We start from the raw sequence: 24925 nt of genomic DNA on the forward strand, positions 1-24925 counted from the left end.
TCTCTACCTCTATCTCCCTATTCGCTTATATATACAATGCTCATAGAGCTGGAAATAAATACCTAAAAAATGATAACATTGGTCATTTCTAGGTGATGTGATTTTTCAGGCAGTCACTTTTGTTTCTTCTTGATAATTTTTAGGTTTTCCCAAATTTTCTGCAATGTCCATCTGCTGCTACAATCATAAATAAAAGTGTTCTGTAGACCAGGACAACACAATCAGTACTATGTGACTCAGTGCATATCTTTTGTTATGGCAGGATTAGTACCAATAGATGTTTAAACCATATTTAAGCAACTAACAGACAAGTTCATTAAAAGATTTCTTAGATGATTGTTTAAAGAGCCAATTAATCAAATTCTGATTTTGAAAAATTTAGTATTATGAGAAGACATGATTACTAGTATATAATTATTTAAGTATAATGCAATAAAGTTTTTATAAAGAGAAAATTTTAAAATTTAAAGTGTGATCAAAATTAGTGGTATAATCTATAAAGGAGACAGCATTGCCTCATGGTGAAACACGCAGATTCCAGAATTGGACTTTGCCAGCTCTCATAATGGCTCTACCACTTCAAGCTGCATAACTTGGGATAAATTAGTTAACTTCTCCGTAACTCAATATTTTTCTGTAAATGATTGTAATAATAGCATAAATCTTATAACATTGTGGTAGAATTAAATAGGACGTATATAAAGCACTTTGCATCGTGTCAAGTGCACAGTAATTTTTAAAATTATTACTCATTAATAATAATATAATATTTTATTAGATGATCACATACTTCTATTGGATATGTGACCAAGGGAGTGACAAGGAAAGTTTAAATATGTGGCAGAACATACTAAAGCATCACATGATGACATTCAGGCTTGTGAACAAGGAGAAGCCAGTGACTTAGGAGGGAAACCAGCAGTGTGGGGTTCTGGAAGCGGAGGGCAGACGGTGTGTGGAGGAGCTAAGTGCATCACAGCTAAAGAGGAGCCTGCAGAACCAACCAGAAGACCGACAACAGGGAAGACACAGCTGACCTTGCTGAAGGCTGTCTTCAGATTCAAGAGAGAATGAGAAGCTACACAAATAGAACAGTGGGTTGGAGGAGTTTCCCCCCCTTGACCCTCTTCCCCTAGGAGAAAAGGGACAGTGGCAGCTGTGGGGGAGTGTGGACATGACAGGGCTCTGTCCGTCTGCTTGTTTGCATGCCGGCTTCTTTCTTGTTGGCTTGGTCTTGGTTTATAGAGATGTGAAGTGAAACAGCGTATTTGTGTAATAATGGGATTGATCAAGCGGGAAAGAAAAAAGTGATTATGCAGAAGGTGGAAAATATGATGACACCCTGTTTTCGAGGTGATGAGCTCTAGTGCAAACACGGTTGCTGACAAGGAAACGGCTCCATCATCTGTGGGAACAGCCACGATAAGAGCACGTGATTCGACCGACTTCTACTAGCATCAGCATGAAACTTACACTAAGAATTGTTAACAGAAAATAGGAAATTGGGTCAACACTTAGATATTTAATGACTGTTTATTGTTGTTATTCTTATTTAATGGTTGTTTAACTACAGAGACACTTTGATACGTAGTTTAAAAATTTCTTAAACGTGCGTTAAAAATGTAAAGTGATCTGAAGTTTGGTGACTCTTCTGCGATATAAACACGTAAAATCTAATGAAGAAATGTTAAACAGTTTGGGGAAGTTCTATGTAATTGGATCTATTAAGGAAGCATTGGAATATTTTGAAACCATTCCTAAAAGATTATGGTGTAAATGCTCCTAGGAAAAAAAAGTGAGCTTTACAGTAGGTGAAAGAATGAAAAACCCTGGAATTCTTCAAGATGTATGATTTTCAAAACATTTATTTTTCTCTTCAAAATGAGAAAGATTGATAAAACTCTCTGAGATACTGTAAAAGAAGTTTAGGGGTTGTTTCCCCAATAATAAAGGAAAACAGAAAATATCCCAAATGACACATAAACCAAAATATTTTTTTCTGAAGAATGCCATTTTCTCTCAATTCAAGAATAAATTAACATAAATACTGGAATTTTAAATAAATCATATTTACTAAGGTGATACTATAAAAAGACAATGTAAATATAAAAGATTTCAATAACTTACAGAATGTAATTGCTTACTTATCAAATCTAATGGAAAGCTATTGATTAAATAATTGTAAGAAAATTAAGTTAGAGAAGATTTATGACAATAATAAAGCTCAGTAGATTCATTTATATGTATTATATACTTAAATAGTTTATACATCTTATATTTATAGTGAGTGAGCCCTTGCAAGTCGAAGGATTTCCTAGGATTTCACTATTATTGCCATCACTAAGTGTGAATCTTTGGTGTACTGCTTAGATGGGAATTTTTTAGCCTGGAGAGGCATTAGTAAGATTATGATAATCCTCCAAGTCAATAATAAGTCCAATAAACACAGTTTATATTTTGAATTCCAAAGCCCGAATTCTTCAGTTTTGTCATAGTTGGTGTACATATGGTCCAACAATTTCATCTGTGGTTTCTCAATGACTTCTGACCCTGTATTTACTAAATCAAGTTTGTTTGAAACAATTTTGCATGTTATTTATTACCTTGGAATTTCCTTAGCTCCCCATTATAGGTAAAGCATTGTTTTAGACGCTGAGTCCTCTCCTCTGGTACAGGAAGTTCTGGGGAATCAGGAGCAGAAGATCCGAGTTGGTTTCCTAGGAGGTCTGATGAGCAGGGGGACCTCAGAGAGGTCTGATGTCTTGCTGCCGAGGGCCGGGCAGAGAACCCGGGAGGGATCCAGGACTGAGCTCGAATAGGGGCCAATCGTGGCCATTGAAGGAGCAGGACATTCTCCATGCAAAGGAGAGAGAAAGTAGTTGCATCATGTAGAAACAGTATTATCGATCTGTTACCTCATTGCCTCTTTAAATAATAATGAAAACTGTTGTCATGTCAGTGTAGTGATGCTTCCCTCATGTTTTCAGACTGCCTAAAGAAAGTGGCTTTTAACTTAACCACAGAGACTATAGTGAAAGCAGCTGCTGTAGTGAAAAAAAAGGAAGAAAAAGTAAAGGAAACAAAATAATGTATCCCTTAGGTATGGTTATTGCTGTGATTTTCAATCTTTTCTACCTTTAATCTACAAACATTGCCTCCAGAATTTTACACCTTCCTAAATGTCATTATAAGAAAAGGGGGTTGATTTTATCTATTTGAACTTGTTGAATCTGAATTACTGGGAATTATTCAGCCAAGACAGAAGCGTGAGTCTCAAACTCTAATTTTTGCATCTATTGAATGCCCTCTTACCCCCCCAAAATAAACTAACGAAGAGAAAGGAAAACAAAGTAAATTTTTTTAAAAAAAACACAACTGGGTAGCTGGGCTCAAAAGGAAAAATGAAGCTTGAAGGCCAGCTCCAGAGTTTCTGATTCTATAGGTCTGAGATTGGACCCAAGAATTCACATTTTTATCAATCACAGAGAGTGATTTTATCACTCATTCCAAGATTTGAGAATGAATGGGCTAAATTTTGATCCGTGGAAAACTACAGGCTGTTGGAAGAGTTTCCCTGGGTGACTGGTCTTTCTTGGGGGGATTCCTGCAGCTCCTCATCTGTCTGCCCCACTGTCTCCCTCCCTGCTGTATCCTTCTTTCTAAGTGGAAATCCCTCTGCCCAGCCCAGGGGGAGCTGGAGGGAGGAGCAGGAGGACTCCTCAGGGGGAAAAGAAAGCCTCATGGGAGGCCATGAGAGAAAGGCCCTTGAGGATGCACAAGTCAACTTCCCTTTCTTTACAACATTGCCAAGAACTAGTGCTGTCCGATAAAAAGATGTAGTAACTTGAAACAAATTAGAAGCTAGTGGAGGGGATAGTCTGCAGCAGTACGGCACCATCTTACTGAAAAAAAAAAAAAAATCCCTGTGGAAATGAGATTCACTCGGCTACATACACTTATTTTCAAAATTATGGAATTTATTAGACTCTCAGATCAGTCCTGTGTGTTCAGATACTTTTATCACACCCTGAAGGCTACTCATTTTTTCTTTTTATTTTCTGAGAGCATCGAGTCCTGTTTGTTTTATCTGTTTACTTTGGGTGACATTTGCTTTGAGTTTTATGCTCTTTATTATCTCCCATTGATTCTCCTGTTTGTTATTTATTGTGCATTCATCTCCTCTCTCCTGAGTAACTTCAAGATGAACTAATTTCAGCACAAGAAAGCTGAAAGGATGGGAAACACACATCAAGGCATTTGCCAGTTCCAATTACAGCATTGTTCTGGGGAGATCTGATAGAGGAGATCCATGTGTGGCCAACAGAACTGTGAAGAGTGAGAACAGATTCCAGATCTCATGTTCCCCCTCCTGCATTGTTTATCACTGCAGCTCAGAGATAAGGATGGGAGAGAAGTAAGAAGAATGAGCAGGGAGAAGAAAGACGCCGGGTGCTGCGGGTGTTCTCTGGAAAGCAGTCTCTGGATGGATGTTAGAGTGCAGGATGCTCACTGGGGAGTGCCCTTTGGGGTTGTCACCCGTGGAAGGGGGAGGAGGCAGTGGCAGTCGGAAGCTGAGGTCAGGTTTCATGGAGGTCCAGAACAGCCGAAGTGAGGAACAGGTGCTTGAGCTGAAATAACTCTCAGTGTGGCCTCTTCCAGGCTTGTGCACCCTCACACGGATTACTCCTTGTTGTGGCTGCCCCTGGAAGCTATGACCCTGAGCAAAGTGACTATACAACTGAGCATCCCCTGAAAGGGGTGGACAGCAAGTGGCTACCCACTGGCCAGTCCTTTCCTGAAGGGGCATCTGCCTGGTGCATCTCCATGTCTACCACGAGTGGGCTGAACATCAGGAGTCCCGTGATCTAGTCGTGGCGCTGGCCGTAATGATCGGTTTGAGCTACATAACCACACTGGGCTAATTTCTTCTTTTCTAATCCACGCTGTTGGGAAGAGCTCTCCAAGTTTATAAACTCCCTTCACACCCTTGTTTTCCCCCTGCGCACCTAGTGAAATACTCAGGAAAAGGATTCATACTCATTTGAAAAGATTTCATCGCCAAGATTTATAGTATTTAAGTGCTATGTCAGGTTATGTGACTAGATTAATGGGGACAGGATTCAAAAATCCAAGGCCAGACCCCTTGGATCATGCAAGAAGGGAATACTTGTATCTCGCTTATCCTACCAAACATGTAGAGTCATCACAAGAAAGAGATCAGGTGAATAAGAACATTTTGAAAAATAATTCAATAGTCTTTTGGGTAGAAATTGTACCAACTTGCCATTATATTGGTGTTATGGTTATGAATTATATCCCAAACAAGGATCAATAGCCACAGCACCCATGTCCAATCACATCTGACACTGCGCTGTACCCCACCACCTGCACCTCGTTCCATTCCATCATCCCTCAAACTGTTGTCTCAGACACGGCACAGGTCCCCACCGTGGGAGTGCTCCTTAATCCGCTTCTACTCAACATCTCACATCTGCTGTCCCAGGAGCCCGCAGTGAGGCCATCCCTCGGTCTCAGCTTGACCACAGGCTCCATCAGAGAAAGCCTCCCCTTATTCTCAGTGCCTTGGCGACCATTTCCCAGACATCCAGATGCCCTTCCACCACAGCTTACCTGTACTGTAGTTGTCAGGCATCTCAGCTCTGGTGAAAGCCACCACCTCGTCGCCCTCCTCACCCAGGCACAGCTTTGTCTCCACCACCCCAGAATCTTCCCAAATGCCAGCCCCTCCCCTTCCTTCCAAAGCAGCTTCCTGCAATTCTCTCCTTGGGGGAGCTTTTCTTCAGTGAAGCCTTAGCCATGGAAAGGAGATGTCAATGCCAACATGAGGGTGAATTGCTTCTTTCCTTGAATTCAACAGCTTGCCTTTTAGGAGGGAGGTGGGAGATGGGAGAGAATCAGCTTTTATCCTATTACTGCAGAAAGAAAAGAAATAAAAGTATCAATATACTCTCCTTTCACTCTAACTTTGTGGCACTCAGATGATTATCATGGCCAGGTCAGGGCTCTTGGCATTTTCAGCTTCCTTCCTTTCCGGTGGTCCACATATCTCAGTCTCTACCCCCCATGCCTTCCATGCTCAAGCTGGTAGAACACAATGGAAAGGTGTTGGGTTCTGAGTGAGAAGATGTGAATCCACATCCCACATCTTATCCCAATGTACTTTCAACAGTCTGTGAACCTTGCTTTCCTGATACGAGTAAGACTCGGCATAATACCCACCTCAGAAGGTTGTGGGGGGAAGTAAACACCATAGTGTCTTTGAAGATGCTTTCTAAAATATAAGCTATTATACAAATGTCCCTTTGATGAGGTGAGATGAGAAGTGGGATGAGGAATTCTCAGAGGTAGAGCCACTGAGATGTGATACCCAGAGGGCCAGAAAATCCAGTGACCAGAAAGAAGAGAGCATGGAGAGGGAACAAATGTTCAGTAACATCAGTGATGGAAGGACGGTCCCAAAGGGCAATTCTTGGGGCGACTTCTAGTGCAGCCATGGGCATGCAAGTGATACAAAAGCAGTAATAAACACTGCCATGTACTGAGCCTACTGTGTCCAGGGTCCTCTGTTAAAGATGGTACATTTATTATGTCTCAGCCTTATATAACTCTTGTACTCCTGAATTCTGTATCAGCATGCCCAATGTATCAGTGAGGACTCTCCAGAGAATGAGAACCAATAGGATGATATATAGACGTATATATATCATACACTTTTAGATATATCAATTTTTTTGTAAGACTGGCTCTCATAATTACGGAGGCTGAGAAGTCCCAAAATCTTCAGGGTGATTTGGCAAGCTAGAGACCCAGGAGAGCTGATGGTGTAGTTCCAGTTCAAAGGCTGGCAGGCTCGTGACCAGGAAGAGTCAATGTTTCAGTTTGAATCTGAAAGCAGGAAAAAAATCCACACCCCAGAATGAAGGCAACCAGGCAGGAAGAATCCTCTCCTACTCAGGAAGGCGTCAGCTTCCTGGTCTCTTCAGGCTTTCAACTGATCAGTAGAAACGCACCCACACTAAGGATGGCAATCTGCTTTACTCAGTCTATGGATTTAAGTGTTAATCTCATCCAAAATCACCCTCACGGAAACACACTGAATAATCTTTGAGCAAATATCAGGGCACTGTGTAGCCCAGCCCAGTTGACACAGAAAATGAACCATCATAGCCATTTTACAGATAAATCTGAGTTAACAGGCTACATAGCTACCGAATTGTAAGCAAAGATTTGAACCCAGATCTGTAGGCCAGGTCAGGGCTCTTGGCATTTTCAGCTTCCTTCCCTTCCAGTGGTCCTCATGCCTCAGTCTCTACCCTCCACGCCTTCCACGCTCAAGCTGGCAGAACACAACGGAAGTAGCTTTCAGTTGCTCTAGGCCCAGTCTCACGTACGTGAATCAGAAATGTTTAAATTAAAATAGTAATAATGTTAATATTTAAAACAGGAGCATTTAAATTAAACAAATGCCTCCACACTTTTTTTCCAGAAACAATCAGAAAAAGTGGTACTTCTTAAAATATTGAATTCAGGACCTAAAAAGTCAAGAAACATTTAAATCTGAGAACTGTGACTGTAGAAACCAGATCATATATTTTTGTTTATATTGCCTATAGGTTATAAGAGCCTTTTTTTTTTTTAACATTTTATCCCCATCATGTGGATCATTCTTTTCCCATACTACCTCTCCAACAATGCATATTTTCTAAACTTTGGATGATTAAATGAATATATGAATAAGTGAAATGGCAATTTTCAATTTCATCTAAAATTTTTCATGAACATAGCAAATTTAGAAAACTCTATAGTCAGTACATCTAAGGTAAGAGAGCAATCTGACTGTATGCTTTGGTAAAGTGATAATGATTTATAGAATTTGCCATTGCTAGAGGTAAGCATGTTTGGGCGTAGAATGTAAACTGCATCACATATTATTTTTAGCTTCTGACACTGCTATTACAAGATAGGATCTTGCTGTTTGATAGCCTTGCATTAATTATTCACAAGCTCTTATACTTCATTTGCTTTGCATCATTAACCTCTTAGAACATGTCCCATTTTCCAGAGGTTGGTAGGAAAGAAGTTATGACTGGAAATACTGTGAGGGTAAGACACTATTTTATGATTTCTCTTTGAGTCTTACCTACTAATGGCTTTATTTTGTTTCTTCCAGTGAAAAAGGCAATTGAGTTGAAGTCAAGAGGAGTCAAGATGCTGCCCAGCAAGGACAGTAGCCATAAAAACTCTGTCTGTAAGTCCTCTTTCTTTCTATATGAGGATTGATATGTCAGTTACAGGGAGCACGAAGGAGAGGAGAGAACGGAGCAGTTCCGGAGAAGTGGTTCTATAAACTGCTTTTCCCGTTTAATCTCTTTCTCCTTTTCTTCTTCCAAAAGTATTTGATGGGAGAAAGAATATACACTGGCTTCACATTGTTTGGGGAAGAATGTCATGTTGATGCTATCTCCTAAACATGTCTCAAATCTGTCTTACTCTTCGCCCTCATTGGTCACCATCTGAGACTGGACCTTCCAGATTTCTTTGTTAAAAGGTGTTCCACTATTAGGGGTTTGGACTCCAGTTTCTCTCTCCATTCTGGTTTACCTCTCCAGTCTGGTACACCAGATTGATCCTTGGGACATAGAGGTTTGGTCTTGTCATCTTCCCATTAAAATGTTCCTGATCATCCATGGTCTGAAGAATAAAATAGCTTTAGGGCAAGATGTGCATCCTTCCAAGGAAAACAAGAGTGTGAAGACCATGTCTATGTGGGTTCCATGTGGATATGCCCAGCACATGGTAGGCACTCAGTCAACAGCTGTTGGATGAGTGAAAATATCCCCTACCAACTACTTTTCTGGTGTCTTCTCCTTGACGCCCCTCATCATTATCTAGCCAAAAGGACCACCTCGCCATTCCTTGCACATGTCATTATGCATCTCTGCTAGAAGTCCCCTCTCCCTTCTTTGCCTGCAAAAGCCCTATTTGAGCCTAGAGACTCACCATATGAAGGCTTTCCTGACTCCCCCAGGCACGGTAGGTGTTCCCTCTTTTTGTTCCCCCATGGTTGCATTCTTACCTCTGCTACAGGATTTACTTTGCCAGAGTGTCACTATGGGTTTGCCTATTCCACTAAATGCAGATCAGTAGGCTCCGCGGAGATGCCCAAGTGGGTTTATTTCCAGTGTGGTCCTTCCCACACATCCTGCTCTTTTTAAGACTGTCAACCTGTTGGATTTCCTTTTCTATTCATTCCTAGTGACCTCTTCTTGTGCTGTTCTTACGAACCTGCTCTCTTGGTGCTCTTTGCCCTGGTGTTTGGAATCTGTGTATTTTATTTGTTTTCCCACTGCATAGCAGTTGGTGGAGGTGGAAGTTTGGGATGGACATCCGGAGCACCCTTAGTTCAACCAACTCTATTTTTATCTGGATGGTATATTGAGCTACTGCACAGGTTTTATTCATGACAAATATTCCACTAAAACTAGTAAATAAGCAAAAACTAACTATAATAAAAATCTTTAAAAGTCACATTGTAGATTGACCTTCCTCTGCTTCCTCAGTGTGCCCGTTTTACGGCTTCCTACTGAATGCCCGTGTAACAATAGTCCATCTACTCTGTGCAATGACCCTGCCCCATGGCATCTGGAGAGGACAGAGAGGTAGACCCAGACCCCTAGGATGTAGGCTTCAGACACAGGGTGTGTCTTAGATCGTTCAGGCTACTATAACAAAATATCACAGACTGGGTGATTTTAATATATTTCTCCTAGTTCTGGAGGCTAGAGTCCAAGATCAAGGGTCAGCCGATTCAGTGTCTGGTAAGGAGTTCCTTCCTGACACATGGATAGCCATCTGCCTTCTCATTGTATCTTCATGTGGCAGAAAGAGATCATCTTTCCTCTCTCTTCTTATAAGGGCACTAATCTCATCATGGGGGCTCCACCCTCATGACCTAATCACCTCCCAAAGGCCCCACCTCCTAACACCATTGTCTTAGGGGTTCCGATTTCAATAAATAAATTTTAGGGGGATGCAGACTTCAGTCTATAGCAAGGTGGATTCCCCAAACTCTGACTACAACTCAGGTCCATAGGTCCCACAAAAAAATTACTCTGTGAATGTTTTCATTCCACTTTCTGTTTGATAATCATGAGGAGTGTCATTCAATTTAGATTAGACTCAAAAAGGATGGAAGCCAAATGCAGAAAGAAACCAACTGAGGGACAGAGGAGAAAAGAAGAGATTTTTCAAAAATAAGATGTAATGTTTTGTTATTATTAGCCTTTAATTCAGGATGTTCAATAGTATGGGAGATATGGTACTTATAATAGTTTTGAAATTGATTTTTTTATGGTTAAAATCTTGCAGAAATGATCCATTACTATAGAGCCACGTATCAAGTGAACTCTGACATCAAATCAATATTAGATCCAATAGAAGATCAATTAGACATCAAGCTTATCTGCTGGAATGACATTTAGGCAGAAGGTTTTTTTGTGGGTATCTCTCTCTGTCCTTATCTGAACATGAATTGACAAACACGTAATTAATCATTTGGCATTAGAAAGTGTTCTGTCCTTTCTCCCGGCAGTATTAAACAATTTTTTTTGTTGTCATACATGAGAATTAATCATTAGAGAAAATAAGGAATTGAAGAAACGGTGAGCCTTCTAAGATCAGCAGTGCAATAAACAGTAATATGTTATTTATGTGGAAGGTGTGACTGAGAAAACTTTAAGTGCTTCACAGAGAAAAGAACATGGGCTTTGAAGCTAGAGAGACATGGATTCAGTAGCTATAAAAGTATTTATCTCATTCAAACCAAGTTTCATCATTTATAAAATTATGATAGCAATGATTTTTATTGCGTTGTCATGTAGATAAACCAAAGTATTTGTAAATTGCCCATTCCAGTATATGACATAAGGTGGGCATTCTGCAAACCATACCCATTAGGAAATTTCCATATATAAATAGAAGGAAGTAAAGAATCTGAGTAATAGGTCAACCAAGAATTTTAATGGCCCAGGGGTCATACTTTCCGGAGGAGGAGGTAAGATCCAGACCACTGAACTTATTTTCTAAGATCTTAGAAAATCGTCTGGCTAGTCAGAGAAGGTGAGCCCAGAATGCACAGACCTCCTAAAAAGCCATCCAGCCCACATTGTAGCACATGGTGTTAGCCTTTATCTATGAAATGATGGACCCCATTTTCTCATTTAGCTCCTCATTAATTTCTTGCCATCTTTATGACATATGAGATTGCACATAAAAGTAATTTATGTATTTTATACATATAGCTTCTCTTGCTGCATAGATTTTATTTGCTGACATTATTTAATCATTTGCACACAGATTATCTAATGTATTTACATATAGCATTTATATTAAATGCTAGTAGTGCCTTTGGTACTGGCTTCATTCTTTTTCAAGCCATTCAATAGACTTTTTATTGTTAGTGCCTTCCTCTCAATTCTAACACTTAGTGACCCTGTTTACAGCAGAATGGAAATCTGCCTGATATTTGGGACAATATTTTCAGAAGTGAGTGGCCAGGTCCTTCTTTCTAGTCTGTCTTAGTCTGGAAGTTCCACTGAAACCTGTCCATGGGTGACCCTGCTGGTATTTAAAACATTGGTGGCATAGCTTTCAGCATCACAGCAACACGCAGCCACCACAGTGTGACAACTGACAGACGGAGGTGTGGTTCCCTGACGGTAAAGGAACCCTGTGAGAGCACTGAATCTTAACCCCTAGACCCCCAGGGCTGGCTACAGTAAACACTAGTCTCTGTCCTTTCTGCTTTACCCCAAGGGCTGGTTTTCTCTGGAAGATCACAGCCTCTGATATTCTAGAGATTAAGTCCAAGCATACAAGTCACTCTTGCCCAAGTTACACAATTGCCCTGAATCTTGGTTCCTCCATCTGTGGATTTGGGGAAGGGTAGAACAAAATATTCATACAACATGCTTAGCCCCGTGTCTCACAGCCATTGTTGGCGATTGTCCCACATCACTCTCTGTTGACCTCTACTTTAGTATTTTGCATTCTATATCGACGTTTTTGTTGTTGTTTATAGGTCTTTCTCTTTCATGAGGTTCCTCACAGCGGAAGAAATGTGACAGCAATGACCATGTACCTATCTTTTTACTCCAGAATCTAAGACTGTGCCTTCTAGGAAGTGCTCACGCAGTGCTTAGTAATTAAAACCTGACATGAATCGACTACACTAAATGGACTACAACTGTCCTTTTCTGGGTTTGAGTTATGTTCTGCCAGTAGGAAGCCCCAACAGGGTATTGGAAGGAAACACAAATATTAAGTTGGGGTATTTATTCCCCAGTTGCCTCCTGCAAAGTCCCCTCAGGCTGGCTGTGCTCGAAGGTGCAAAGGACAGAGATCACAGCTCTTCTCATAGGGGATGACCCTAGATGACCCACTCCCTCTGGATTTCAGTACTAATTTTTTGCTCTTGTTGCTTCCAGCTTAGGGAGTGATAATAGCTCAGCTCTTACTAAGTCCCAAGTTACCATACTCTTCCTGGTAGCGTCTCTACCTTTACTCTGGTGTAAACAGCTCCTTTGTATGTAATCCTGCTTTACATTCTTCTCCTCCAGAGGGGTGTCTGTTTCCTGTTAGGACCCTGTCTAAGATGAGGGCAAGTGCTCCAGGTTTTGGTGAACCACAAAGGGCCAACTCTACCAAAGATACAGAGGTTTTAAAAAAAACAACAAACAGTAGACAAGGCAAGGAATCGTGCCTTCTGGCTATGTCAAATCCAAGCTCAGTTAACTCCTCATGTCTGTCCTCTGAGCATCAGATAGGGGCTAAGCTGGAAAGAGAGATGGAGGACCTAGCTAGGGAAATGGAAGCATCTGACAGACCACCTCAGGAACTTGCGGTTTAATGACGGAAGACTGATACAATAATAGTAGTTAGATCATTGCAGTGCTGAAACAATGGGCTATGTACCATATATGATAAGAGGAGTAAGCAAAGATTTTGTAACTTGTATATTTAAAAAGTTTATACCAATACATAGTAGCTGGTATATAGACTGAAAGAAAAACCCCCATTGTTCCCTTGAAAGATAAATACTGTCTCTATCGGGATATATCATATGGTCCCTCATTCCAGCCTTTTCTCAGTATGTCTCCCTGTGTTTTCTTCCTAAACTTGCCTTGATTATGCATTTGGTCCCAGATGAGGTCCTTGAGAGCTGAATTCTCCTCCAGGAAACACCTCCCATCTGCTGCCCCACACTGAACGACACACTGCTCCTCCTCATCCTCTGATAGCCCAAGCTAATAAGCACTTAGCAAATATTTACTGATTAAGCAAATGAAGGAAGGAAAAATTCAGGAAAGACTCATTCTCTGTATTGTGTATAAAAGCCCCACATCTGTCTTTTACTCCTCTCAATGGAAGCTGATGCATTTTTTCTGAGTTTTGCTCTGGAATCACTAAGTCAATCAGTTTCTTCACCCAGCCCTGACTTCATTTACCACTTAACGCTTAATAATTCACTTTCGTTCTTAACGTGCATGAACTTAACTACCTAGGGTGGAAGGATGATGGAAGGCTGTGGAGCTATTTCAACTCTTCTGTACAATGAAGGTGATTTCCTACATTAACTCTTAGAGTGAAATGATTTTGAAGCTTGGTTTCTTATCAGTCTCATTCATTATTGATTAATAATGTTTTCAGAAAAACCCAAAGATAATTAAGGTATCCATTCTGCATAATGGTCTAAATTTCTCCTTATTTTAACTTTTAAAAGATGGCAACATAAATGGGCAACATTATGAACAGAAAGGGCATCCGGAGTGAACTCTGTAAATGCCTCACCCCCAATCTTCGTTGTGCTCACTGAGTGATGGTGGGCTCATCTTTATTCTGAGATTGGATCTTTTCAAAACCAAGGGGTTATTAAATTGCCACTATCTATTTCTAAATTATGGTAAGAGTAGATGCAGTTTCTTCTTCCTCTTCTTCTTCTTGACATTCTCCTTGGCGGAATACAGATTTAGCATCCCTAAATGCGAGAATCACATGACCAGATAATCCGTTAGTGCCCTTCCAACTCCAAAGTATAAAAGTCTGTACGGAAGAGGATAAACAAAAACCTTGGTTGTTATTGTTCAAGAGCTGGCTTTCCTGTGTAAAGTTAAAGACAAATGACTTTACAAATTCAGTATTGATTTGTTGTAACTCACCCAGATGAATTGATGGCACATGCTGTGTACTGAGCATTTGCAGTTACTACAGCTTATATCCAAGCAGGATAAGATATTTGATTCAGAAGCACTATTTAATATAAAGCCAAATAAAAAACTGTGGAAAAGTTGAGCAATATAATGCATTATCTTATAAACCCTAGGGGAAAAATAACAATAGAACATTATGAAATAAATGACCCTAGAATTCTTCTACTTTCAACTCTAAACTATTTATTTCATTGCCTTTGTTTTTATGGACGATCAATTTTTTTTTCTACCTTGAAAAAAGTACCTAAAGCAAAACAGAATGATTCATTCCAAGTTGCCAGATAGGCAGTCCTATTAATGAAAAGCAATTGATCGAACGTTGTCTTTTATAATGACACTCAGGAGTTCTATTTTTCTCTGGCTTTTCTTTTGTCTCAGACATAATTATTTGAAGGGCAGATTTTAAAACTTTTGCAGCACCATTTTTAGAACAACACTACAAAATGATGTTTTAACTACTTTACTCAGTTAAAAATGCAATCATATCTATATAATGCTTGAGTTATCTTTTTAACATGGTCTGACTGGTTAATCCATTTTCTAAAATATGCCATTATAAAAGATTTTTCCACCTTCCCTGGGTAATACGGTGTTTATCCACTTATCACTATAATTACTATATTCGTAGTCCATGTTTTCTTAAATTTGGAATAATTTAAGAACCAATGGAATATACTAGTGTGTAATATTCTCTTTTTACTTATATTCTAATCTGCTAAAAGAAAAAGAAGGTTTATCTAATATCTTGCATGGTTTCTTGCCCTCATGTCAACCTCTAAGCTTAGTAACATAATCACCAAGAATGGCTCAGCCCAGGAAAAAACTTTTATCAATTCTTTCTCTGCAAACAGGGATTAGAGGAAGCTAAAGCAAAGGAAAAAAGAAACAATTCTCATTAATAAGGTTAAAATGAAAGATAAGGAAAAGGCAAACCATCTCAATAACTTTCATCCCGTAGAAAGTAGGAGTTCCTGTATGATCCAGTTCCAGAATGGAATGAGGCATATTTGATTTTTTTATCCTGAAATTCTCTCTTGATCTCCATACTTTTATACCCACCTGCCCACTCAAGATTTTCAGGCCACTGTGTAGCAGGCTTATCTCGCACTCTTACCCATCTCAGGAAAAGGCCACTACTTTCCCATGATTTGGGACCTAGAGCTCAGTGCCGTCCCTCTCTCGAGCAGCCAGCATGCCCTGTTCTCTCCCAGAATGCATCAAAAGCCAGCCATTTCTCTTTACTTCCAAATCCCCATCATCCCTCATGTGTATTCTTGTGTCCACCTCATATGGTCTCCCTGCCTCTGCCTGTTTCCTTGCAGTCTGTCTCCACACCACAGCCAGTATGATCTTGGAGAAATATCAGTGGAATCACTTCATTCTTCTGCTCAAAATCCTTCACTGACTTCCCATCACAGTCAAAATAAATGTAAATTTCTTGCAGAGACCCACAAGGCCTCATTACCTCTACCCCATCTGCTCTTCCTCTGGCCCTTGTCCACTAGTTTTGGGAGCTGTTTTTAAAAGACCTCAGACACACTCCCACCTCAGTCTGTGCTGCTCTGTTTCCTCAATCTGAAGATATCTGCCCAAGGGAACCTCATCCCTTCTTTCCTTCAGATCGTTTCTCAAAATTTAATTCTCTATGGGGCTCTCACTGCTCACCCTACCTAACTTCCACTCGTCTGGCCACCCACCACTTTATATGCTTTTATTACCTGTTTGCTTTTCTCTGTATCTCTTATCGTCACATATCATATATATAATATACATCTATGCCATGTGTGTATGTTTACTGTGTGTGTTTGTATGGGTGGATGTGGGATAGATAAATATACATATATATGTTTGCTGTCTCCCACACCCCCCATTAGAATATGAACTCCATGAAGGCAGATATTTTTATCTGCCTTCTTCACTGATATCTTCTGAGTACCCAGCAGAATCTCAGGCACACCACAGTTGTTCAGTAAACATCTGTCCATTGAATGGCTGAGTTTTCTCTTTATGTGGTGGCCTGAAGGAGTGTGACAAAGTGATGCTCATACCTTTTTCAATTTGGTCTTTATACTTCACATCTTATTCATGCATTCAACAGCCACACGTAGAAGAAAGACCAATAGCTGTGATGAAGATAATCAAAATATGTTCCTTTCCTAGAGAAAATTACAATCTACTGGCATTTCCAGTTATGTCAATATTTGTCAGACAACATGTGCCGTAATCAAGGTAACAACATTTATTGAGGGTTGAGCAAAAATAGAAAATAATCATCTTTCAAAATAGTTACAGATCAGCTCATAAAAGGTAAGAATCCACCGAAAGAGAGAATGTAAACAATATTAAAGTAGTTACTGTGCAAGGCACGTCACCATGCCTCCATATTAGACCTCATCAATGGCTGGATCAATTGGATGTCTCATTTATGTGGTTGAGAGAAAACCATGCCTATTGTCCATTTTGCATATGTTATATGGAAGGGGTACAAATAATTCAATAGTTCATCAATTAAAATAAAATACTGTAGTCTTAGAATCATTATACCCACTACATGGAAGGAAACATTAAAACCACGAGGCATTAATGGCTCTTTTTCAAGTTTCTGTAATGAAGTAATGGCAGTTGGTAGTAAAATTTCAATTGTCGATCTAACTTTGGTGCTCTAGTCTAGTACTTTGGTCAGAAAGTACTCTATAATGCATTCGTTTTCCTCCATACCACTGCTGAGAGAGTCCAGTTGTTACTGAATTGATGACTGGGACGTTCTTGCTTTCAGAAAGGTCATTTGAAGAATCACAGTGAAAGGCTGCTCTGCCACTCTACAAAGTGCTTCCCCAGATGCAGAGCTTGAAGTGGGCTACTGGTGGGAGGGAGACGGGGTGAGGGCAAGGAGGATGGAGTGAGGCTATTAATAAACCTGAATGACTCACGTAATAAGACTTCTAAGTCAGGCTACCCAGGGAACAGAAGTCATTCCTCATTCTTTAATCTTATCAGCTCTAGATGATGCTCTGTGTGGTTTCAGCCTCTGAAACTTTATTCCAGAAATAATTTCCAACTGGCGTTTTCATCAGGACATAATTTCCCAGGTAACTGGATATACTGTTGTTCTATTGATCGCTATGTGAAAAATCTCGAATAATTAACATGATTTGCTTTACCCATCTACAAAAAATGTGTTGTTTCATAATAATGTTGTTATAGTTACTGAACTTGTTATTAAATTGCTAGACAGGCCTCTCATCATCAGGTTTTGTTGGTAGGGGACGTCGTTGCTGTTTTATTAATGTGTGATTTATTTGAAAGGTAGTGGACTAGAGTGATTGGCGACACTGTCCAGAGGAAGGCATGCTGGCTATTCTCTGTGCAGGACTGCTGGCACTAAGTACTCTAGATCTTGCTTTGAAGCAGATTTTGACAGTAGGAAAAATAATAGCCCCATTAACCTCTAACAGTTGTATAAAGGTTTAATAAAACACGAGAGATAATTGCCCCAGTCTACTCTGTTCCATCATCAAATGTAGTAATATGAAGTTTTGCAATTGTTAAAGATCCTTGTTTTCTTAACAAAGATCCACCTGCATACAGCGTGACTATATTAGATTGTATAAATTGCTTCATAAATCAGGTGAGTAAATTATGCTTGCAGTGTCTAAGTGGGCCTTTGTCACTGCAGGAGCTAAAATATCTTTTAAAATGCTGTGGAAAATCTTGCTGTGAAGGTAACTGCTATCTGGATACATTGGGAAGAATAGAATTGCTGGTAACTAGAAGCAAATCTAGGTACTTCATCAATTATTTAACACACCATTTACAAATACAACCTATCAATTAACCAAAAAAAAGGGCCTATTAAAATAGGTAAAACAAGATATAGCTTGATTGGATTATGGATGGTTAAATTTCACTGTAACCCTAGAAGTAAAACGCTTTTCAAATGGTTTCAGCAGACAATTATAATTGATTTACTTAAGGGAAAAACTCACTTTGCAAAATAACTAGAGAATGCATTCTTTTTTGTTTCAAAAAGCAAATGGGAAACAACCTACAGATTGCGGTAGATCTCAAAGAACTGAACATTTCCATCACTTATTTTTTCAGAAGCCCAAAATATCACATGCCTTTTCATCAAATTTTATAAAATAACTTAATCTTCCCATATAATTGGATGAAAAATGTCTCTGAAGCTCTGAGGAATGGTGGGATTATTGATGTTTGGGTGTCGATACAGTTTGAATAATTCCAAGAGCAGTCAGAAGGCTGAATCGCTATTTTGTTGTAATTAAATTATCCTATATGATCCACTGTGTTAGTGAGTAACTTCAGTCAGAAACTCTAAAGATTATGGTAATTAATCATGGTAGTTCCTTTATGAATTAAATTAAAGCTGTCTATTTTATACACAAGGAAACTAAGGCGGTGAGTTAAATTAATTAGCCTCCATAGAAAGATACGAGAACTGGAGGTAAAAATCAAGAAGTCCCGAGGACACCGAGGGGAATTCAGAAAAAATACACATCCCTTAAGTCTTATCATTTTATTTCAAACACATTTTAAAGGTGTAAGGAGAACAGTGGAAATATTTTCAGATTAAGTCCTTTCAGTGGAGTACTTACAGAATTACAGAATCACAAAATTGAGATTGACTTCTTGTTTTCAGGAAGAAATCCGTTGGCCCAGGTTTGATCACTTTGTCTCACTGAATGAGAAATTTGGAGATAAATGCACTGATATTGACCAAATGGTGATTATGCTGATGATTTATGTCTATTTTAAGGAAAATAATTCGTATGGGGGGCTGGCCGGGTGGCGCAGCAGTTAGTGCACACATTCTGCTTCAGTGGCCCAGGGTTCTCCGGTTCGGATCCAGGGTGCGGACATGGCACCACTTGGCATACCATGCTAAATAGGCGTCCCACATATAAAGTAGGGGAAGACGGACATGATGTTTGCTCAGGGCCAGTCTTCCTCAGCAAAAAGAGGAGGATTGGCAGCAGATGTTATCTCAGGGCTGATCTTCCTTGAAACAAAAAAAAAAGAGAAAAATAATTCATATATTTAGTAACATGGAATGTGTGAGAGGAGGCGTAGGCACTGCATGTTTATGTAGATTGAGGGAGACGGAGAAACAGACATCTTCCTCCAGTTATTCAGGGAAAGCCTTATCAAGAAGACACTATTTGGTGCATTTAGATTCAGGCAAGAGGCTGGTGACCTTGCAACCCTCCTGCCTCACAGGTCACACTCTGAGGACTTGCACACCTATCATGTGCCCTACACAGTGTCTTTCAAACATTTTACTTAGCTGCCAGTCTCTGTTTTGAACTGCGTATTTTGAAATGATTGTAGATTCTCAGGAAGTCGCAATAAAATCTACAAGGAGGTCTTGCAGCTTCCCCAGTTTCACTGAATGCTAATACTTTCCCTAACTACAGCATAATACCCAAACTGGAAGATTGAGTTTGGAACAATCCACAGAGCTTATTTGGATCCCACCAGTTTTACATGCACTCGGTGTGTCTGTGTTTGCATGCAGTTCTGTGCAACTGTAACACACTTGCATTCTTATAACCTCTACCACAATCAAGAGGCAGAAGAGTTCCACCAAGAGTCTCCCTTGTGCTGGCCCCTTCACAGCCACACCCCTCCTCCACCTGGCCACCACACATCTGTTCTCCATCTCTGTCAGTTTGTTATTTCAAGAATATCACGTAAATGCAATCATACGATATATAACTTTTTGTGATTGTCTTTTTCTCTCAGCACAGTTTCTTTGTAATCCATCCAAGTGATTGTGGGTATCAATCCTTTATTCCTTTTTGTTGTTGCATAGTGTGTCATGGCATGGATGTACAACAGTTTGTTGAACCATTGGCCTGTTGAAAGATTTTGGGTTTATTTCCAGTTTTTGGCTATTAACAATAAAACTGCTATGAATATTGTGCTATGAATGGTTTGCTCATGAACATGGGTTTTCATTTCTCTTGGGTAAATGCCCAGGAGTGTAATTGCTGGGTCATATGATAATTGCATATCTAGGTTTATAAGAAACTAAAGCTAGATCAGTTTCCAGAGTGGCTATACCATTTTACCTTCCCACAAACAACGTGTGTGTGATCCCGTTCCTCAGCATCCTCACCAGCATTTGGTGTTACTGCTATTTTTTTTTTTTAGCCATTCTAGTAAGTAGGTGGTAATATCTCACTATGGTCTTAATTTGGGATTCCTTATTAGCTAATGATGTTGAACGTCATTTCATGTGCTCATTTGCCATCTGTCTGTCTTGTCCAGTGAAATGTTAGTTCGTGTATTTTGCCCACTTTATATTCAAATTGTTTGTTGTGCTTTTTTTTTTTTCCTGTTGAGTTTCAAGGCTTTGTTATGTATTCCAGATCTTAGTCCTTTGTCAGACGTGTGTTTTGCAAATATTTTCTCCCAGTCTGTAGCTTATATTTTCATCCTCTTTAGAGGATCTTTTGCAGAACCACTCTCTTTTTCAGCTGATAGATTTCCACCTAAAAAAAAAAAAAAAACCCACAGATTCTAGTTTCTCTTAAAAGCAGGAAGACCTGGCAATATTGGGCCTGTGATCATGCATGGCATCGACGGAAACGGTGACTGTGGCTAACCCTAAATAGAAGAGGAAGGTGGCCTCATTCGCCAGAACCCCATGATCTGCTGGGATCCTGCAGGCTGTTTCAGTTTACACGGCCTGTACACAGAGGGCGAAGAAACTGATGAAATGTTCTCATTCATAATCTCATCAGTGATTAGACATTTTCATGGGGAGTCAAATGAAATGTACTAATCTTGAAAGAAGGCAATTTAAATTATGGAAATAAAGCTTAAGTCAAACGATAAAGAGTAAGAGAAATATATCTTACAAATACTTATTGATTTTTCTCAACATTTTAATCTTTTATTTCTAGTTTGACCATATTATTTTAGGTTTAAAATGGACCATTCTGTTTCCCTTACTCTGTTGTCTTGGCTCCAAAATGGAATAGCCTTAATATAAATCATCAAGGATATATAATGATGATGTTTTAACTTCAAAAGTGTGCCTTAATTATTTTTTACAAATTATCTAAATTAATTACTACACTAATTGGATTAAATTAGATAATTTAATTACAGCAAGTGGTTATATTTATTTGGCATAGTACTTGTTTGGTCATATCCCTTGAGTTCAATGCATTTACATTATTTTCATAAAGGGGAAGCAGATGGGGAGAAGCTCTAAGTGGTAGTTTATGCCAGAGAGAAAAATAAGTCATGCTCTAAGACACGTGAACATATACGGCACCTCAAGGAGATAAGCTAAGATTAACAAACTGGACAGTCAGTAAACTGCTTTGGAGACGGAAAGCACCATATCTTGCAAGCACCGCCTGTTGCAATTACTATCAGAATACTTGCAGGAATCCAATTTGCTTGTTTAAATCACCTGTTTCATAATTCGAAGTGTCAGTTTGAAAGTCAAGTGCGATGGTGTAAACCATGTGACATCCAGGCAGGATACTTCATAACGTATCTGGGAAGATCATAGCTTTAAGTAAAAATTCAGGGTTGGTAATTAATTAACGAGAAATTTTCCACGCTCTCAAGGAGAAAATCTTTACAGCTTTTTGTGCGTGTGTTCACATGATCAGTATTCCCCAAGTGTTTGCATGTTTCTAACACTGGGAAGGATGATCCCATACAATTGCACACGCGTTTTGGAAAGTCTGGTTCAGGTGTCACCCTTAAAAAGATAGAGAAGAATTAGAAGAATATCAAGTGCAGGAGGTGAATATGTTGGTAAAGAATACAGGGGTAGTTTCTGTGAAATGGAAAAAGAATCCTATTATAAAGTGAAGAAGTATTTGCCGATTGATCTGTTATCTACATCCAGTTTATCATGTATTGAGTGTCTCATAATAGGGTTCATCTATAATCTATCCTTCCAACCAAACTACTGTTTTACTTACTTTCAGGCACAATTTTCTAGAATCCACATAAAAATTCTTTATGACGTGTTTTGACCCGATTTATTTTTACATAGTATGCTGTTTACATCACAATGGCATGCTTAAGCTGGCTTCAGTTGAATGAATAACTTTATTTCTCTTTTCCACTCCTTTCAGCAATGAAAATGACAAACTGAAATCTCTTTTTTGGGCGTTCTTGTGAAATATCTGAACATTTTTCTCCAGTGCTATCATCCTTCAAAATAATGATGTTCCCTTATCTGGTAGAAAACAAAGGAGCAAATATCCTATTAATGTTCTTCTCTGTATTTGTGGTAAACTCTAATTATCATAATGCAAAGCCAGACTTGCATTTCTCATGATTTTTATATTAATATTCACTCTATTAAGAGGATTAATTGGAGTGTATTTTGTTAAAATGCAGCCTAGTCTGTCAGACGATTTGAGCAATTCTTTTTTAGTTTTTGTTACTCAGCATTTCTTATTGGGCAGTAAGAGTTTTCGGTATAGGACATTAATTTGCAAATTCTGCACGACAGCACTCCACTTTTAATTGGATTAAGATCTTCGCCCATCTTTCAAATTCTTCAAAGTTTTGTTGCAGATATAAGATAAATCTGATTTTTGGACACTGTCCTAAAGGCCCTCTATGATCTGGTCCCTCTCTACTTCTCCAATATCATTGCCCTACACTTCAGCAACAACCACACACACGCACACAATACCTCTGCCTCTCCTTATGCTGGCTTATTTGTTATGAACATCATTTCTGCCTGGGCCCCCTTTCGTCCCCAAACTTTTTGTTTAATTCTTTGGATAACTTCTGAATCATCCTTCGAAACTGAAGTGGGATACTGTCTTCACTACTTTTCTGGACACCCTCCACTGAAATGACCACGTCCGATTGATGCTTAATGTCTGTTAACATCACTTTGCGCTCAGCATGAAAACCAACACCTTAACTCCAATCTGCAAAGTTTCCATGATCCTGTCTTTGCCTCAGTTTCCAGGCTCAGTCCTTCCTGCTCTCCCCTGTGCTCCCTGCACTGCAAATGCATTTAGCTTTGCTCTCTGCCTTGACCTTGCTCAGCTTGTAGCTGCCTTCCACACTTTGCATGAGCTGCTCCTTCTCACTGGTCCACTCTTCCCACTCCTCTCTTTTCTTTTGCAGCCAAACTCCACCTAGTGCCTCCAATCTCTCCCCTTCCGTTCTCTTTTAAACCCACACCAATTATGTTTCTACCCATCTTCCAACACTGAAATTGCTTGGGGCGATGTCACCCAGACAGTAGCCCCTCCTTCTCTGTCACATCACAGGTCCCTCCTTCCTATCTGAATTGTACACAATGGAAAGTCTCAGGGGTCACCCAGGGACTCACCCTACACCCACTCCTGTAGGGATCTCATCTGGCCTTCTGGCTTTGTGTACCGTCTCTCTGCTGAAGAGTCCCAAAATTGTATGTTCTGTCTGTCTGCTCTGAACGCCAAATGCATGTGTGCAGCAGTGTATCTCACATCTCCTCCTGGACTTGCAATAGGCAGGGCCGGTGACCAGTCCTTCTGGTTGTTAAATTGTGTGAGCTGCCTCTCCCGCCTCATCCAACCAGGACTTTGCTCCAGGCAGCCCATAATCAAGCAAATAAAGCATTTATACCTGAGTATAACAGAGTTTCCCTGTCTCTGCTCCAGATCCAGGGCCCCTTCTGATGTGTGGATGTCTGTGCCTTATCTGTGTTCATATTCACCTTCTCAGTGAGGTCTCCTCTGAGCAGCCCCAACACACGCACACTTTGCAATCCCTTTGCTGTTTTATTTTTCTCTTTAACTCTTTTCGTTATCTAATAACTGAATATATGTATATGTATTTTATTTAATTTATTTGTTTATTGTCACTCTCATAAAAATGAGGGTAGGGATTTTAATTTTATGTTCCCTGTAGGACTATGCTTGGGATATGGAAGGGACTCAATAGGTGGATGTTGATGAATGAATGAAGGAATGAGTGAACGAATGAGAATCTCCATGGAGCTTCCTCCTTCTTATCATTTGGCTAACAATTCCTATATCAAGTTCTCAAACACTGGTTCCCTCAACACCCTAGGTAAGTTAGCCCACCTTGCAGTCCTAACAAAAATAATATTCCACTTTACGCTGGTCTTATCGCTTATATGGCATCTGTCAATAATTGAAAATATTTATTTATCCATTTGGGTTTTCTTCTCTTTCTCCTGAAATATAAGCTTCCTGATGAGTCCTTGCCTTGTACTTGGTTGGATACACAGAACATATTTTGCCTTTTGCACGATAAGCATTTGCTAAATAGTATTGGTTTATTGATCACCTGCCAATTGACCACCTCACCATAGCATAGTACCTGGTACAGAGTGGTTTACTATATCCATCTAACTACCTATCTACTCGTATATGTCATCTATCTATCATTTATCTAGCATCTATCTTTCTCTCTCTGTCATCTATCTGTCTATCTACCATAGTCTACATACACAACAAATAGATGCCTGATCACAGGGAAGGATTTTAATATTGTAAACTTTCTGTAGAGTATATCAATATTAATATTAATTTTACTTTTATTAATAATGAAGGCATATTCAAGTTAATCACATGGAAAACAGGACCACATATCTTATCTTTAACATATAAAGA

The 24925-nt window shown here is 39.5% G+C and overlaps 1 protein-coding gene across 2 annotated transcripts in view; it reads left to right on the forward strand.

Moving 5' to 3' along the window:
- CSMD1 (CUB and Sushi multiple domains 1) overlaps positions 1–24925 on the forward strand; it is a 1833881-nt gene that overhangs the window by 1167760 nt on the left and 641196 nt on the right. For both annotated transcript variants that reach the window (XM_023630572.2, XM_023630573.2), the window contains exon 7: positions 8192–8269. In XM_023630572.2, coding sequence (XP_023486340.1) covers positions 8192–8269 — 78 coding nt within the window. The remainder of the gene's footprint in view (positions 1–8191; positions 8270–24925) is intronic.

This window comes from Equus caballus, chromosome 27, assembly GCF_041296265.1.
Source record: "Equus caballus isolate H_3958 breed thoroughbred chromosome 27, TB-T2T, whole genome shotgun sequence".
Classification (NCBI taxonomy): domain Eukaryota; kingdom Metazoa; phylum Chordata; class Mammalia; order Perissodactyla; family Equidae; genus Equus; species Equus caballus.